We start from the raw sequence: 14,859 nt of genomic DNA on the forward strand, positions 1-14,859 counted from the left end.
ATGGTAAATAAACCATTTTCTCCTTGGTGTTTTTGAATGTGTGCTTGGAATCTAACCACCTTTCTACTATTAGCACTCAGCAGAGATCGCGGATAGTAATTTGTGGTTTAGGATAGCTATATGCCTCAGCTCAAACTAAAAGGCTAAATAAATCAGTGTTGAATCTGTGGTACTATGCAGAAGGATTTCAAAATTATCAAAATCCAGAAATCACCATACATCTAAAACAAATATATAAACTTGAAGTTCTATATGCTTTAAAGACATTAAAATTAACGTTTTCATTTTCTCTCCGCAACCATTACTGCTTGAAACTTTGTTTTAAAGTGAGAGCTGAGATTCTCACAGTCATATGACTTCAGGGCTTTATTAGAAGTATCCCCACCAAAAACTTTGGCAGTATTAACTCCCCTTTCTGGAATTAAAAAATGGAAGAGCCAGGACTTGGCAGCAATCCAAGACTTCCAATGAGAGAAGTTACATGTCATGTATCCATAAAGACAAAAACAGAGGCCTTATTTCAAATTAGATAAGAAATTCAGAGAAAACGAGAGAAACTCAGAGCAAACTGCGGTGCCAGGGCTATGGGTTCACACAGGCTGCGATGAGTCTGCAGTGAGTAGCTGACCATTAAGAAATGAAGCTGGTGTAAGAAAGTGACCAGAATGGCAGAGTTGCTGCTGGTTGGCAAGCACTGCGGAAAATCTGATAACATCACTGATGCCATCTTAAAGACTTCTTTCCAGCTCAAAAATATATAGATGATAGGAACAGTGATATTAACCAAACTCAATAAAAGAGAGGGGGAAAAAAGCTTTCATTCAAATGTAAAATTCCTCAGATGTGTAAAGTGCTTTTTAATCCACTTATTCCAGATTAACATTATTGCTTGGAAGCAGTGTTTGTTACTTCTGGTTTCTAGATCTGAACAGAAAGAGAAATACTGTGAGTTCTGCAAATGATACATTGCTTTATCTTAGGCAGTTTAGTCATTGAGATGCAATGTGTTTTATTACAGTTCTGCCTAGCAACACGTTGAGAACTTACTGTCCACACAAGAGTCTGGCAACATAAGGAAAAAATCATCATCTTTCAGCTATACCTATGTTTGGGAATGTTAGCATAAGTTGGTTTGCTTTGACTCGTTTACTAAAAATAACATTTTTTTCCCAGAGAAAAGTTCAGCTTCTGGATTAGTCAAAGGGATAAAAATGTGCTGGTAGTACCAAGAGCAATTGCAAGCAAAGTTCAACAAGAATTCATTATCATCGTGTATTTCTATACTAGAACATTATGCAGGACAGGTACTGTAACTAGAGTTCAGACATATATGTCCACATGATTTTTTCACAAAACAAGGAGATTATGAAACCTCAAATAGTGTCAAGTCTCAGTTACAGCTAGGTGAGCCATAAAGCTGAAGAGATTATTTTAGCATCAATAATTTGTTACATTAAAGATGTCTGCAAACACAGCACAGTTAGATTTTATATACGCTTGGAAGACAAACCAGGAACCTTAGCTGACCTGCTCCTTTTCCTCTACTAATGTGGTGAACCATGTCCAATATAAATTAGTTTATCTTTCCAATAACTCAGCACAGCTCTTACTGGTGAAAGCCCTGTAATAATACATACAAAAAGGTTCAGTAGACAGAGTTCATGGAACTATAGAGTTAGCGTTTGTGAGCAAGACAGATTTTATGCCTTTGTGCCTTGCCTTTCAGTTGTTCATCATCCACTGTTCACAACACGCACCAGTGGGGAAAGGGGAGGTGATGTGATTTAGACCAAACCTGTCCAGGCTCTCTCCTGGTCCACCTTTCACTGACCACAGTGGCCAGCTCAGGTCTACTCCACATTTTGACTTCCTAGCCCTTTATGTGACATTGGGTCCAGATATTTTCTTGACCCCTCTGCATCATGCCTCACAAAGAGGAACAACAGATGGGTAACAAAACAATATGGGCTTCTTACGATTAACAAAGACCTGACATACTTTCTTAACCTACAATGATGTCAGTTTTTTGTAGCCTGTTTTGACTACAGACTTTTTGTTTTCCTCACATTTGTTCTTTCTCTGTTGCAGCTTTACCTGCTCTCTCAATACCTTGTATTACTCATCCCTCTTTCCATTCAGTTTAATAACTTGTCCTTCACATTCTCCCCCCACAATTTATTTTTGGTATTATTACATATATTCTTAAGAGTTTGTTTCTGTCTGTGTAAAAAAGGGCAACGGAGAAAGGCTATACAGTGGAAAATGCTACTTTTAAAATAAAGGCTGCTTTGTTTATTTCAAGCTTCCATGGGATTACAGATGAATACCCATCCCAACACACTCAAATGACACAGGATAAATAAACAGTCACTCTTATCCCTGCTGCTCATTTCTCCTGCTGGCACCTACTCTATATCCTATATGGCTGAAAGAAATGAGAAAGCCAGCATATCCTATTTACCCTAACACAAACTAACCATAATTATTTTAATTTACATAATAAAACCCCAAACTGTTCTAGCTGCTTTATGAAACAAACATTATAATAATGTGAAGTCACTGTTTCAAAGCATACAACTGGATTTTAGAACCCTTGTAATCAAAACAATTAACAGTTGTGAAGGGATCATAAATGAGGGAAAACAGTTAAATAAATAGTAACTTCCACTTCATGCATCTTTTGGCAGTTCCCTTAAATCAGGGGTGTCAAACTCATTTTCACCAGGGGCCACATCAGCCTCGCAGTTGCTGTAACTACTCCTACATTTATGCAGTCCTAAAATTACATTCGGTCCTTTGAAGGCAGCCGCGATTGAAGGCAACCATGTATTGGTCTTAAAGGGACCACCTGTAAGTATTCACCCATGACAAAATTAATGATAACAATAGGAATTATTTCTTATTCAGAACTTTTTATCAACAGATCTCAGTGTTCTACAAGGGATGTCTTCATAAGAATAAGTCATATGTATTACGGGATAATGTGATTTGACTATTTGCATTTTGTGGGATTTCACCATTTTCTTCAGAAGGATGTTCCATTGCCTAGTAGATCTCCTAATTATAAAGTGTTTTGCTACCTAATCAAAACTTTCTTTGCTGAAATTCCAACTAATTATTTCACATCTTGTCACTTTTGGCTCATGCGAACAATTCTGTTCTGTTCTGTTCTGTTCTGTTCTACACACTGCTAGCAAGAAAGCTAGAATATTTCTAAGTTGTGGAAAACAGCCACAGCATCTTTCATTGCAGACCTACACAAATTATCACAACAATTAATTACTGAACTCTCCAGAACTCCATTGCGCTTCCCCAATGGGAATCCCTCAATAGGTGTCTCTGAGTGCCTTAAAAACATTAGCACATTTACGGTAAATAACCTGACATGCCACAGATCACTGTCAGCCTCACCCTGCGAAGGAAGACGGGTGCTGATAGTCCCCCTTCCTTACCACAAGACCTTCCTACTGATGTGTGTAGCACTATGGCTTACTAAACAGAGAATTTTAAAGAAACAACAAGCATGTTTTATTAATTTAAAATATAAAGCCAAGATAAAACAATGAACATATCCCACTGGATTAAACAGAAGTTGTATGTTGAAATATGTACATCTTTTGTGCACTTATTTCCATGGCTTTCAATAGGCTCCTGTAAGTGTCAGCTGCAATGAAAGGTAAAAAAGGGGGAACCCAAACAGACCACATTTTCTTTCTTGTGCTCCTATAAAATTTCTATGATTCCTTCTTTTCCTTCCCATATTTATTTTAGAATAGAGAAGACTGAAAGGTGGTTCTACATTAAGTGCTCTGGGATTTTTTGAGAGACTCAGATAGTCATCTATCTTTCAGGCAGAATCAGGCTTTAAGAAGCATGATTTACTAATCCCATTAGACTAAAAAGAAAGGAACTCTCTGAGAATATAGTCAGGTCTACAATGACTAAATTTATCCCTTCTTTTCACCCAAAAAATAAACAGAGACCAATCTATAGCACCTTTGAAGCAAGAGCACATAGTAAAAGGAGTCAAAGTTATCACTTCCATAATTTGTCATTCTCTCTTCCATGTAGTTTTCTATAGACAATGAGAACTAACCAGGGTGGCAGAGGGGAAAATTTTAAGTTCAATAAGGAAATACTACAAAAGCATATTAGACTGGTGCAAAGGGAGGGTTCAAACATATATGAAACGTGGCGTCCACCTTCCTCCCTTTCTACAGCATGGTATTGCCTGAGCTTTTTCTATTAACTCCTGACTCCAGTTTCTACTGGTATTACTAATGGAGCCTATGACAGGAGCTCAAGTGTTGTTTAACTGGTTGTTTTAACTGGTTTCCCTTTGTAGAAGGAGAATCTGACCCTAGGATAACCCAAAGCACTTAATTTAACTCTTGTCAGTTTTTCCAGTTTCACATCCCCCATTCTTTCATTGAACACAACATCGGCACAAAATTATAGCACCAGAAAAGCACTTAAGTCACACTATCACACAATACACTGGCCAAAAAAAGTGACGCAAGTAAGTGACAATTAAGAATAAACTTCTCCTGTTTCATTTTTAAAAGTCTTCTCTTTTTTAATAACGAGATATAGCTGGCAGTCACTGGCTATTTTCTGTAATACCTATTTTGTCTGTTTCCTTAATTTCCTCAATTCAGTCTTCTAAATTTTGCCCAGAATAACACCTTATAAAAGCACACTAATGAAATGCCTCATTAGCTGCTTTCTTTTGTTACTTCTGTCTTGGCAATGCCACTTAGAATTCAACGTACAGAAATGGCAGTACACCAGCAATTGTGAAAGACTTTGAAATGCTCGGCATGAAGGGTGCTCTAAAAACTCAGCACTGAAAACGCAACCTTTACTTGTGACCGTAACTGTTATGTTAACAGCACTTGATCAGAAAATGACATAAGCTGTTTGTTTTTCCACTGAATTGAAGTATTTTTAGGTTAGTTTTAAATACACACAAGAAGACAATGAGAATAAAACTCAGGAACACAGTTTTAGCTGATAGTAGTTGGAGTAGTTTAGAATCATCAACATTTCTAAAAAAAAGAACAGCATTTCTGGTTCCCAAAACTTGCAGAAAATGAGCAGTTTTAACCCTTATTTTATTCCCGTCTTTTCAATGCACTGTAATGAACTTGAGATTAAATGTGCTGTGAAGATATGCATTGATTTATATATGTTTCTCTTAATGTAGATTAAATTGAACAAATAGATATGGAAACACAATATCTCCCCCTTTCTACATCACAATGATACAAAAAATATTGTTAGATTTGATGTTATTTCCTTCTTCGTCTTGAGTGGACTTTCATTTCTGAGACATGAGGTTTGGATTATTGGTTATATTATCACATTGTCTTTTTACAAAATATTCTGTCTTCAGACAGAATGTAATACAACGTAAACCAGAAGAATAACTTTTGTCCATCTGTAGTTATGTACTTGCAAAGATTTAAAGAGCAATTCTCAGTTGGAAATAACATCTGGTCTTTCTTGGAACGTTACTGACAATTTCAAGAAGCTTAACTATTGTAGAGACATGCAAGGTATTTTAAGAATAAAAAGAATCTCTTACTTGGTCCTCAAAGGAGATTGCCTGGGCAACATCTCTGGGAAATCCATCAATCACTATACCCTCTTCATCAGGGATCTGCATTAATCTCTGCTTTATCTCAGTTATGGTTGTTTCCTTTCATAGAGAAAATAAGTTTTTCATTTAATATTGTAAAGCAGGTTTTCTTGACAGTGCACATTAACACACATGAACAAATCCTTCGAAAGTAAACACTGACACAGGCTATGTTGTACCTGAGGGGCCAGCTCTCCAGTAGTAATTATTTTGGCAATTAGACTCCATTTCCTATTGCTGCTTGTGCTGTGGATCTTCTTTCTTAACAATTCACCAACGGATATGTAGTTAAATCCATAACGTTCTGCTATTTTCAAACTCTGTGTTCCTTTTCCACTTCCTGGGCCACCTATTGGTAATTATAAGCAAAACATTACATTAGTCTTTCATCTGAAGTACCCAACCACAGCTGAAATCTTTGTTATCGGCGCCAATTTTCCAATCATTATTACAGCATATCTTGCAGTTACATGGCTTGTTACCTGCCATTTAGAAATGGGTCTCATCTACCTGATCATAAAGGCAAGAGTTTGTAAAATGATATTATATAAAATAAAAAAGAATATAAATCTATTTGAGAATTAAAAAGATATGTTATTTTAGGCTTGACCTCATTCTAAAATTGTTCCTGGAAAGTAATTTCTCTCGATTTGTAGTAGAGGAAGAGCAAATTAACTGGTCCCTTCTTGAACTCTGTGAATCCAAAGACAGAACCAGATAGTCTGAAGCGTATTCATGGCAGAAAGAATCATAGTTGGTTAAACAAGCCAATGAAACGGACTGGTCATAAAATAGAACTAATAAAATCTGCTCCTAAATATGCTTGCATGAGTTTCTGAGGTTTTCCAATTTTAAAACAGAAAAATATTAAATAATCAGCTGAGATGTTTCCATAGTGATTTGGTACAAGGACTTTCATTGAACCACACGTACTTCTGGTACTGGTGCTTAAAGCATCTCTGATAGTGGAGCAATTTGTTAGGTTCAGCTTGCTGGACAACTTGAAGAATAAAGAGACTCTTCAATATAGCACAGGTAGAACAGGTATCAAAATCACGCGAACCAGTGACATTACATAGCAGGGAATGCTGAAGTGAGGGTCAGCTGGACAGCAGAATGCATGTAAAAAATCAGACAATGGATGAACTAAAAAGACGTGATGTAAAGAACACACAAACTGGAATCCAGCATGTAAAAACAGGGAATTGTTTTGATAAAAAGAAATATTAACATATAGAAAAGCGTATGGTACCGAATAGCATAACAAGCAAAACCAAAACAAATGGGTTTTTATGTTAATTCCCTAGACTAAGTAGCTATTTTTTGGGGAATTTAATTTTATTTCAACAGACAAAGAATTAAGACTTATTATACTGAAAATATAATGTAAGTTTTCTATGAACTTGAAAATATACAGCAATGCAGTGTAAGTAAATATGAATACAATGAGCTTCTTGTTAGTAATCATATGACTGCTTCTTGTATGTTCTCTATTATTCCTATTAATAGCTTTTAGGCATTTATATAATTAATACAGATTTGACTGCAGGATAAGCTTTACAGTATTGTATCATATATGGTTACAACCCTCTCTGTGTAACCAGGTTCAAACCTGCGCCCTAATATTACATGTCAGGGAGCTTTCATGGCACCAGTAGTCACTAGGTCTGGAGTAACTGAATCCCAGTGTCTTTTTTCTTACACAGATGAAACCAACAGCACAAAGAAGTGCAGCTCATCGTTCAGTGATTGCTGCCAGTTTGCATGAAGCAGATTTTGCCAGGTGAATTAATAGGATTTTTACTCGTTACTGGAATGTCTGCTCACTCTGTGTAAAGATTTCCATAAGCAACCCTCTCTCTGCATATAAAACCACATATTACAGTCTAATGAGCATTACATAGACATAGTGTATCTTGTATGTGTGTGTTTATACATATGTGTAACATTTATTAGTATGAATTCATGCGGCTTTATTTACTGGCAATAATCCTTACTACTGGGAAAATGGGGTAGTAGGTTGTGACCGCGCTTTGAAGCAAAAGGTTTATAAAACATAGTGGAGCCAAAGCTGTGCTTAATTCCTGCAGATACAAAACTTTCAAGGAAGGAAATTCAGTTTATTTCCCTAGAGATTCAAGACAAGCTTGCAACATACTATGTTGCACCCCAGAAACAATAACGATGCAAAACGTATATAGGTAACATGTAGGAAATTAGCAACAGAAAATCTGACAAGGAGAAAAGTATCCATATTCCAGCAAAGACACAAAAGATGCCAGAAAAGCAAAATTGTTACTTGAAAAAATATCAGCCTCTGTAAAACTATAAAATAGCTGAAAAAACTTTTTGAAACCAAGTAGGTAAGACTTTACAGAAAAGAAAAGTGTAGTTCAGCACTTCTGTTATTTCAGTTTAGAGCTGCAAGCAGAAAAAATCTAATGACGTATTTGCTTTAATGTTCATAAACTTCTCACACATTTTGTTTTCCCAATCCAAAAATAACCCTTTATAGCAAACTGGGATTATTGGTCTACAATCTAAGGGGTAATAAAATAAGAGAAAAGTGATAGGGCAAAAATTGCTTCCCACAGTAAATCATTATAATTTATTGAGCTCTACATCCATATCTAACTCTTTGATAAGTCATACTGACAAACTACTCACAAGAAAGGAAAATCAAATAATGTTTTTCATTCTTTTCACTTATTCTGAGATTATATATTATTCAAGAAAAGCATGATTATTTTGCATATTTCTTAGAAGATGTCCAGACTAGGGAACATTTGTAGCATCTCAAACTATGTTTGCTAACTGGTTGCACGTGAAGATTTGTATACGCAAAAAGTTTTAATAAAGTAGTTGTTTCAATCTCCCTCTGCCAATGGAAGTTTCAAATTTCGGTTTTGCTCATATTCTTGTAAATTCAAAATAAATTCATGTAATAATAAGATTTCTGAAAAGACTTATGATTTTAACATCTAGCTGTGGACTGGATTTAACAAATCAACAGGCCAGCTCACTGCTGACAGCACCATCTTTGATCTATCCTTTAAACTTTGATTATAAAAGGAAAATATTTTTCATTAAGTACAGTTTAAAAAACATACTGAACTATGGAGCTAATGACACCACATAATTAATATTTAAGATGTTTGTATTCAGGCTGTATCAATAGTAAAAATGTGTTTGTCAAAATAAGTTAGGACACACATTTTTAAACACAACCAAGTTTCCTGGTGTCATAATGCCTTAGAAACTTCATCTTTCCAGTGATTCAGATGTGTGCAGTCCTGGCTGGTTACATGTGATTTTTCTAAAATCCAGTCACATACTCACTTTGCAGCTTTGTAGCTTTACATTTCACCAGAAGACTTTCCTGCAAACACAGAAAAACAACAAAAGCTCCACCTTTATGAGTGAGTTCTCTTTTGCCTGGGAGCTACCTGGTTCATTATAAGGATGATAGATTTCATAAAGCAAAGAAGCCGTAAAAACCTTTATGGAAGCATTAAAAAGATCTTGGGATAATGCATTATTAAAGAAAAGTTCACCTAATATGTGAAGCAGAAGACAGGTCTTCAACTTGTACTCATTTCAGTCCCCAACAACGCATGGGAGCAGCCCCATCTGAGTTAGGCAGTATGGTTAGTTAGCACTAATCAGACATAAATAGCTTCACTTAACTGAAGTTTTTTCTGTCATTTTATGCAAACTGAAAAATCTGCAACACATTTTTTGTGCACAATACTTGTCTCTTGAAATTAATAGAACACTTTTTTAATTTTCTCTCTATCATTCAGTATGTTAGTTATTCTTTTATTCTTTCCAGGGTGTGTTTTTATGTGCTTTCTCAATAGAAAGCCGAATTTGGGAGAAATGTTCTTGATGCTGTACAAAATTGGATAATAGCTACTAAGCTACATATAGCGCAGATTCAGAGAAACTCAGTTGGAAAATAAATCTGAAATAGCCTTTGTGAAATGTTTACAATGTTCCCTATATAAACGGGAGAAAAGAAAAGCTCTGTAAAGCCCATGGTCTGTTCACTGTATGCTGGAGTTGAAGGATTTCACTTCAAATACCCCTGCACTCAGTTCCAGACGTGGAAGTCAATCTCTATTTCAGCTAGATCAAACCTCCATTCAGCACCCTACTGCAACAGAGCTGCACGGATTTCAGTGCACTAAGAGCCTTCTGCGCTCACTGAAAAGGAGCCAGTTTTTCTCCTTGATGAAAAGGAAGGCTAGCTAATTAATTAAGATGAAAGGCAGGCATGTATTATTTCTCCATCTAATGCAAGCTTTATAGTTCAACGGTACATGGAGAGACTTGCATGTTGAGATCTGTAATTCTGAAATGAAAGATTAAGAAAATTCAAATGCCTAAGCAATTATTTTGGCATACCACGAACATCTAGAAAAATGCTGGGGTTTCTGTTTCCAAGATATTCCAATATCACATTTCCGAGAACTGCTGGACGCAGAGCCTAGAGGACATGCTGTTCTTAGAGATCCCACTCTATAATATGGAGAAGACGTTCCTATTCTCTTTTACGATACTACATACTAGTCTCTGTTATGGAAGCAATATCTCTCTTTAATATAAATAAGGCTTTATAGATCAAAAATCTGATTCTCCATCACATGGTATGTGTGCTACAACTACTTAAACAGTCCAGAGAATCAGAGAACTAGGCCTGACGGTAAAATTCAAAAGGCAACTCTCCCAGATGACAAGGAAACTAATTCAAATAACTTAAATTCAGAAACAGAATAAAATGTTGATTTAGACTTACACTGCAGCTATTTCTTATAAACAGTATGTTTGTCTGAGCCTGGAAAATATGAGTGGCTTAGAAAGGATGCTAAACAGAACCCAAGAGAGAACTTGGGAAGAGAGCACAATTAACTAATGCTAACTGATCGTTTGCTCTCCCTGAAGATGGCACAGGATTCATTCACCAAATAGATCTAGAGATCCATTTATCAATGCAATGGAGTAGTGACCATGTACACTCACTCCAGCTGGACATACTCATCAGTTTTCAAGGTTCTACATATAGAGGAAAACAGATTCTTATCACCTTTTTGAGCTGGTTTATCCAATATTTTAAAATAAATTTTTTGTGAGCAGCTTTGAGTACATCTACTACGGTGCGTTAGATTGGATCCTGAGCACACTTTGGAAGAGCACTTTGGTTTACATGGTGAAGCTGTTTTGAAATGCATGAGTCAGGTTCGTTTTGGATTAAATTACACCTGCAGATGTGCTCTACAAGCACACCGTGAGCTCCAGCTGCTAACAGGCATCCAGTCTATAGAATGTGACCACAAGTCCTCACTGCAACCCCTAAAACGCTTACGGTTGGGATGCTACACCCTCAGCACAAACAATTCCACTTTCTGATATACTCTCTTTAGGCTACAGCACTTGCTACAGCCGATGGAAAAACTGTATTTAAATATATATAAGGTATTCAATGCATTTGCAGTACCAATAAAAAGGCAAAGTAAAATCTTGTCAAAATGATTCTGTCTTCGTACCTATGACAAGGATAATTTTCGGTCGAGGTCTTGCAGGATCAAATACATCGTACTCCTCAATTAGCTCAGCAGTTTCAGAGAGGTCGGTGTCACTTTCTATTGAAAACTGTTGGATTGGAGGGAGTCGGTCGTACCGTCGGTATGGGAAGTTAGAATTATCAGGCATCACTGTAAAATAGTAAGATAAACTGGGAATTGTGGAAACACACAGAAAACTCAAGATCTGTTGCCTACGCAGATTTAAATGAGTACAATACATAAGCATAAAGTACAACTATCTCCTCATTTCACAATGTGCTTGCTGTTACTATATGAAATATTCCTTGCCTCTTTAGCTGATTTATTAAATTGGAACCACTATGAGTCCGTTTTCTTTGCTGTTTCTTTACAAGCACATCAGCTTTTCTGTGAAAATCTGCCCGTAGCACCCAGAGTTGGGCAGTGGCCTCTGAGAAGTGCTCTGTTATGCAGACAACCTGTACTGTGAAGCAGAACTCTTTTGGTAATACATGTAGTACACAGAGACACAGATAGTAGTCTTGCTAATTAGTTGAATGAAATGCTGGATGGCAAGGAAGAATAACTATGGCAACTGAAAGATGAGCTAATTACTGTATGACAACATTATAAATAAAATAATTACAGGTATGGTATGACACTTGCTTAGATTTTTTAAGTTTTTTATGTTTATCATTTACATTGTATTTAGTAAATTAGCATACAGCTCCAATATAAACTAGAAAAACAACCTAGTGTAACTGCATTGAAGTTATGGATGTCGTCCACAAGGACCAACTAAAAATATAAAGCAAGTGCACTGAGTCAACTCTGCCCCTATCTTTGCAGATGTTTTAGGTATGAGAAATCTTTCCACTGATGTGTTAAACATTTGCACAGCAAACATCCATCATTAGGCTGCAAAATGACCACAATTTCCTCCCCTGCATAGCATCCATTCTGGGAGGAGAAAAACAGATGCCAAAATACAAAGAAACAGAATTCTTGAGTCCTTTGCCTAAGGAAAATCAGAATGAAGCTTGATCTGCTATAGAAGGGTAAAATAATTCAGCAGTGGATGTAAAACCACCCACAGCACAAGAAATACAATCATCTTTATACTTAATACATTACCATTCCTGAAAAAAGTCCTCCTGGATTGTCCTCCATTGAGTGGAGGCAGGCTCTTCTTTTCTGGGCTGACAAAAGTGTCCCATTTTACTTTTTCTGACCCTCCAAGCTCTTTCACTTTCTGCAAACAGCTTTCCAAATATTCAATTGGGTCATCGGGTTTGTAACACATTAATCCATTCAATAGACTCTGCAATGTAAGATCAGAAATACACACTATAACGATAGATGTCAGGAAAAAAAAACAGCACACTCACTTTGAATTTTAATTTACACAGAGAAACCCCATATTCCCTATATATGAGTCCTCAGACTCTCCATTTCAAGCCAATGCGTCAAAGTGAGGCCTGCCAAATTGTATGGTTTTGGTTTGCTGGTGTCACAAAAACGATTCAGAACGGGAAGCTCGTGCCCATGTCTTTGTATTTGTCTGCTTGCACTGTAATACAAACTGAAAACAGTAAAAAAGTGTCCTATATATTTTGTAGAACCACTACTGGCAAATATACGCAGAGCAGTGCACAAGCGAGATAGCCACAAAAGTTACATGTTCTGTGTAGTCTATTAGATCACTGAAACGTGTATTTTCCTAAGACCAGTGTACTCACAAGTGTCTTAACCATATTCTTGAGTCAACACTTAAACAAATAATGAAGATTTTTTTTTAAATCACAAGAAATACTAAAATATAACCTTGATCAGTACTGAAAAAAAAAAAACAACCCTGAACCCAAAGTTCATAGGTGTTTTCAGATCTAATTGACCAGAAATTCTCAGCCATTAGAAAATCCCCGTCTACAGTACTAATTCTACACCCACTGCACCTACAGGCATTATGGGGAGTGTGGAAGAGGAATGCCAGGCTCTCCTCTCACACATGGTAATTGATTTTCCTTGACAAAGTGATACCTAAATCATCATTTCACCTCTGCACAATACAAGTGCAGCCAACCCACTCTTAACAATATGTGTCTTTCAGGGTGATTCGTGTTCCTTTGTGCTTTTCCTAATTTTTGTGAAATAAACTAGAGGGTCACAGTTATTAGTAAGAAACGTAAATAACTCCAATTCAGGATTTGCTCAGTTTTTTGTTAACTACAGTTTATACAATAATTGTTATTTACACACATATGTATTTATAAAATAAGATACAACTTATATGCATCTATGCCCTTATTATACTACTTAACCGACCACAGCAACTAGCCATGTATTTTTGCAGAAGATATGCACCATTCTTTTAAATTTGCCAGCTCAGGCTCTGAACCTCTACAGGAAAACAGTTTTGTGTGCATCTCGTTAAACCATTCACATTCTAAACGTGTTAGTAAAGCATTAGCATGGTCTAGGTCCTGTAATTTTCAAATACATTAAAAATTGTGCATCTTCAGATCAGACCAGGGAAAATACATGTGTCTCTGCATGTGTGTGTGTTTAACATAGGTGGCAGGATGTCTGATTCGGAAAAAATAACAATCCCCCGTTCACGGAGAAGTAATTATCAATCGTTAGCAGCAGGGAACTTGTAGGAAGCTAAACCTCACTGAACAGTTGTGGTTTGTTTTTATTCTTTCTCCCAGACTGACGAAAATCTGGAGAAAACCTGACAGATAAACCCCCTCCCGAACTCCTCAGCGGAGCAGCCCCGGGTGTCCTCTGCCGTGCGGACGCCAAGTTGGCTGTCCTCGGCGGCAGGCGCAGGGCAGGCGCGGCCGCCGCAGCGGTGCGGAGGGGCGCGGCCGCCGGGCTGCCTGCGCGCCCGCGGCGGCTCCCGCAGGTGGGCACCGGCAGCCGCTCCCCCGCCGGCTCCGCGGCGCCAGCTCCCAGCTCGGCCCGGCCCCGGGAGCCGCGGTCGCCCGGCAGCACCCCCTGCCCGGGGCCAGCCCTCCGCGGCGCCGCTCCCCGCGCAAGGTACGCGCGCCGCAGCCTCCTCTGACTGCTCCGTCCTTCCAGCCACCTTCAGCCCGCTGCCCGCCGCGGGGTCCCAGCGCGGAGCACCCCCTCGGACGGGGCGGAAAACGCTCTCCCCCTCCGCCTCGCCTACCTCGAAAAGCTGCGGGATCTCCCTGCGGGCCAGATACTCCTTCGCCTCGCCGGCGCTCATACCGCCAGCCGGGGCCGGGGGCGCCGGCGGGGCGCGGGTGGGCAGCGCCGAGCCCCGCGCACGGCACGGCGGTGCAATGCGGGAGCCTCGGCGAGGCTTCGGCGGGCGGGCGAGCCGGGGCGGGAGGGAGGAGGGAAAGCAGGCTGCCCGCCTCCCCGGCCCCGCTGCACGGAGGGAGCGACAGCACGTTTTCCCCCGGCAGGGGAAAAAGAGTGTGCGCACGCTGCGGGGGAAAGTTTGAGGGCTGTCTGCGGTGAGCACCCGAGCGGAGGCGGGGAGGGGTTGCGCCTGGCTGTGCGCCGCGGGCAGGGCGCCCCGGGAGCGATCGGACCCCGGCTCCCCGGGAACCACCGGCTGCTTTCGCCGCCCTGAGGCGCGCCCCGCACGCCGGGAGGGCTGTGGCGGCGGTGCGGGAGGGCTGTGCGCGGGTGTAGCGCAGA

General features: G+C 39.1%; 1 protein-coding gene across 1 annotated transcript in view; it reads right to left on the minus strand.

The window, feature by feature from the left end:
* Positions 1–14,485, minus strand: part of AK5 (adenylate kinase 5) — a 90,172-nt gene extending 75,687 nt beyond the window's left edge. The window contains exons 1-5 of the mRNA XM_082054841.1: positions 14,360–14,485; positions 12,319–12,505; positions 11,188–11,355; positions 5,821–5,990; positions 5,588–5,701 (exon numbers count right to left, since the gene is read on the minus strand). Coding sequence (XP_081910967.1) covers positions 5,588–5,701; positions 5,821–5,990; positions 11,188–11,355; positions 12,319–12,505; positions 14,360–14,419 — 699 coding nt within the window. The 5' untranslated portion in view covers positions 14,420–14,485. The remainder of the gene's footprint in view (positions 1–5,587; positions 5,702–5,820; positions 5,991–11,187; positions 11,356–12,318; positions 12,506–14,359) is intronic.
* Between the last annotated feature and the right edge of the window lie 374 nt (positions 14,486–14,859).

Source organism: Streptopelia decaocto, assembly GCF_964273445.1.
Source record: "Streptopelia decaocto genome assembly, chromosome: 5".
Lineage (NCBI taxonomy): Eukaryota > Metazoa > Chordata > Aves > Columbiformes > Columbidae > Streptopelia > Streptopelia decaocto.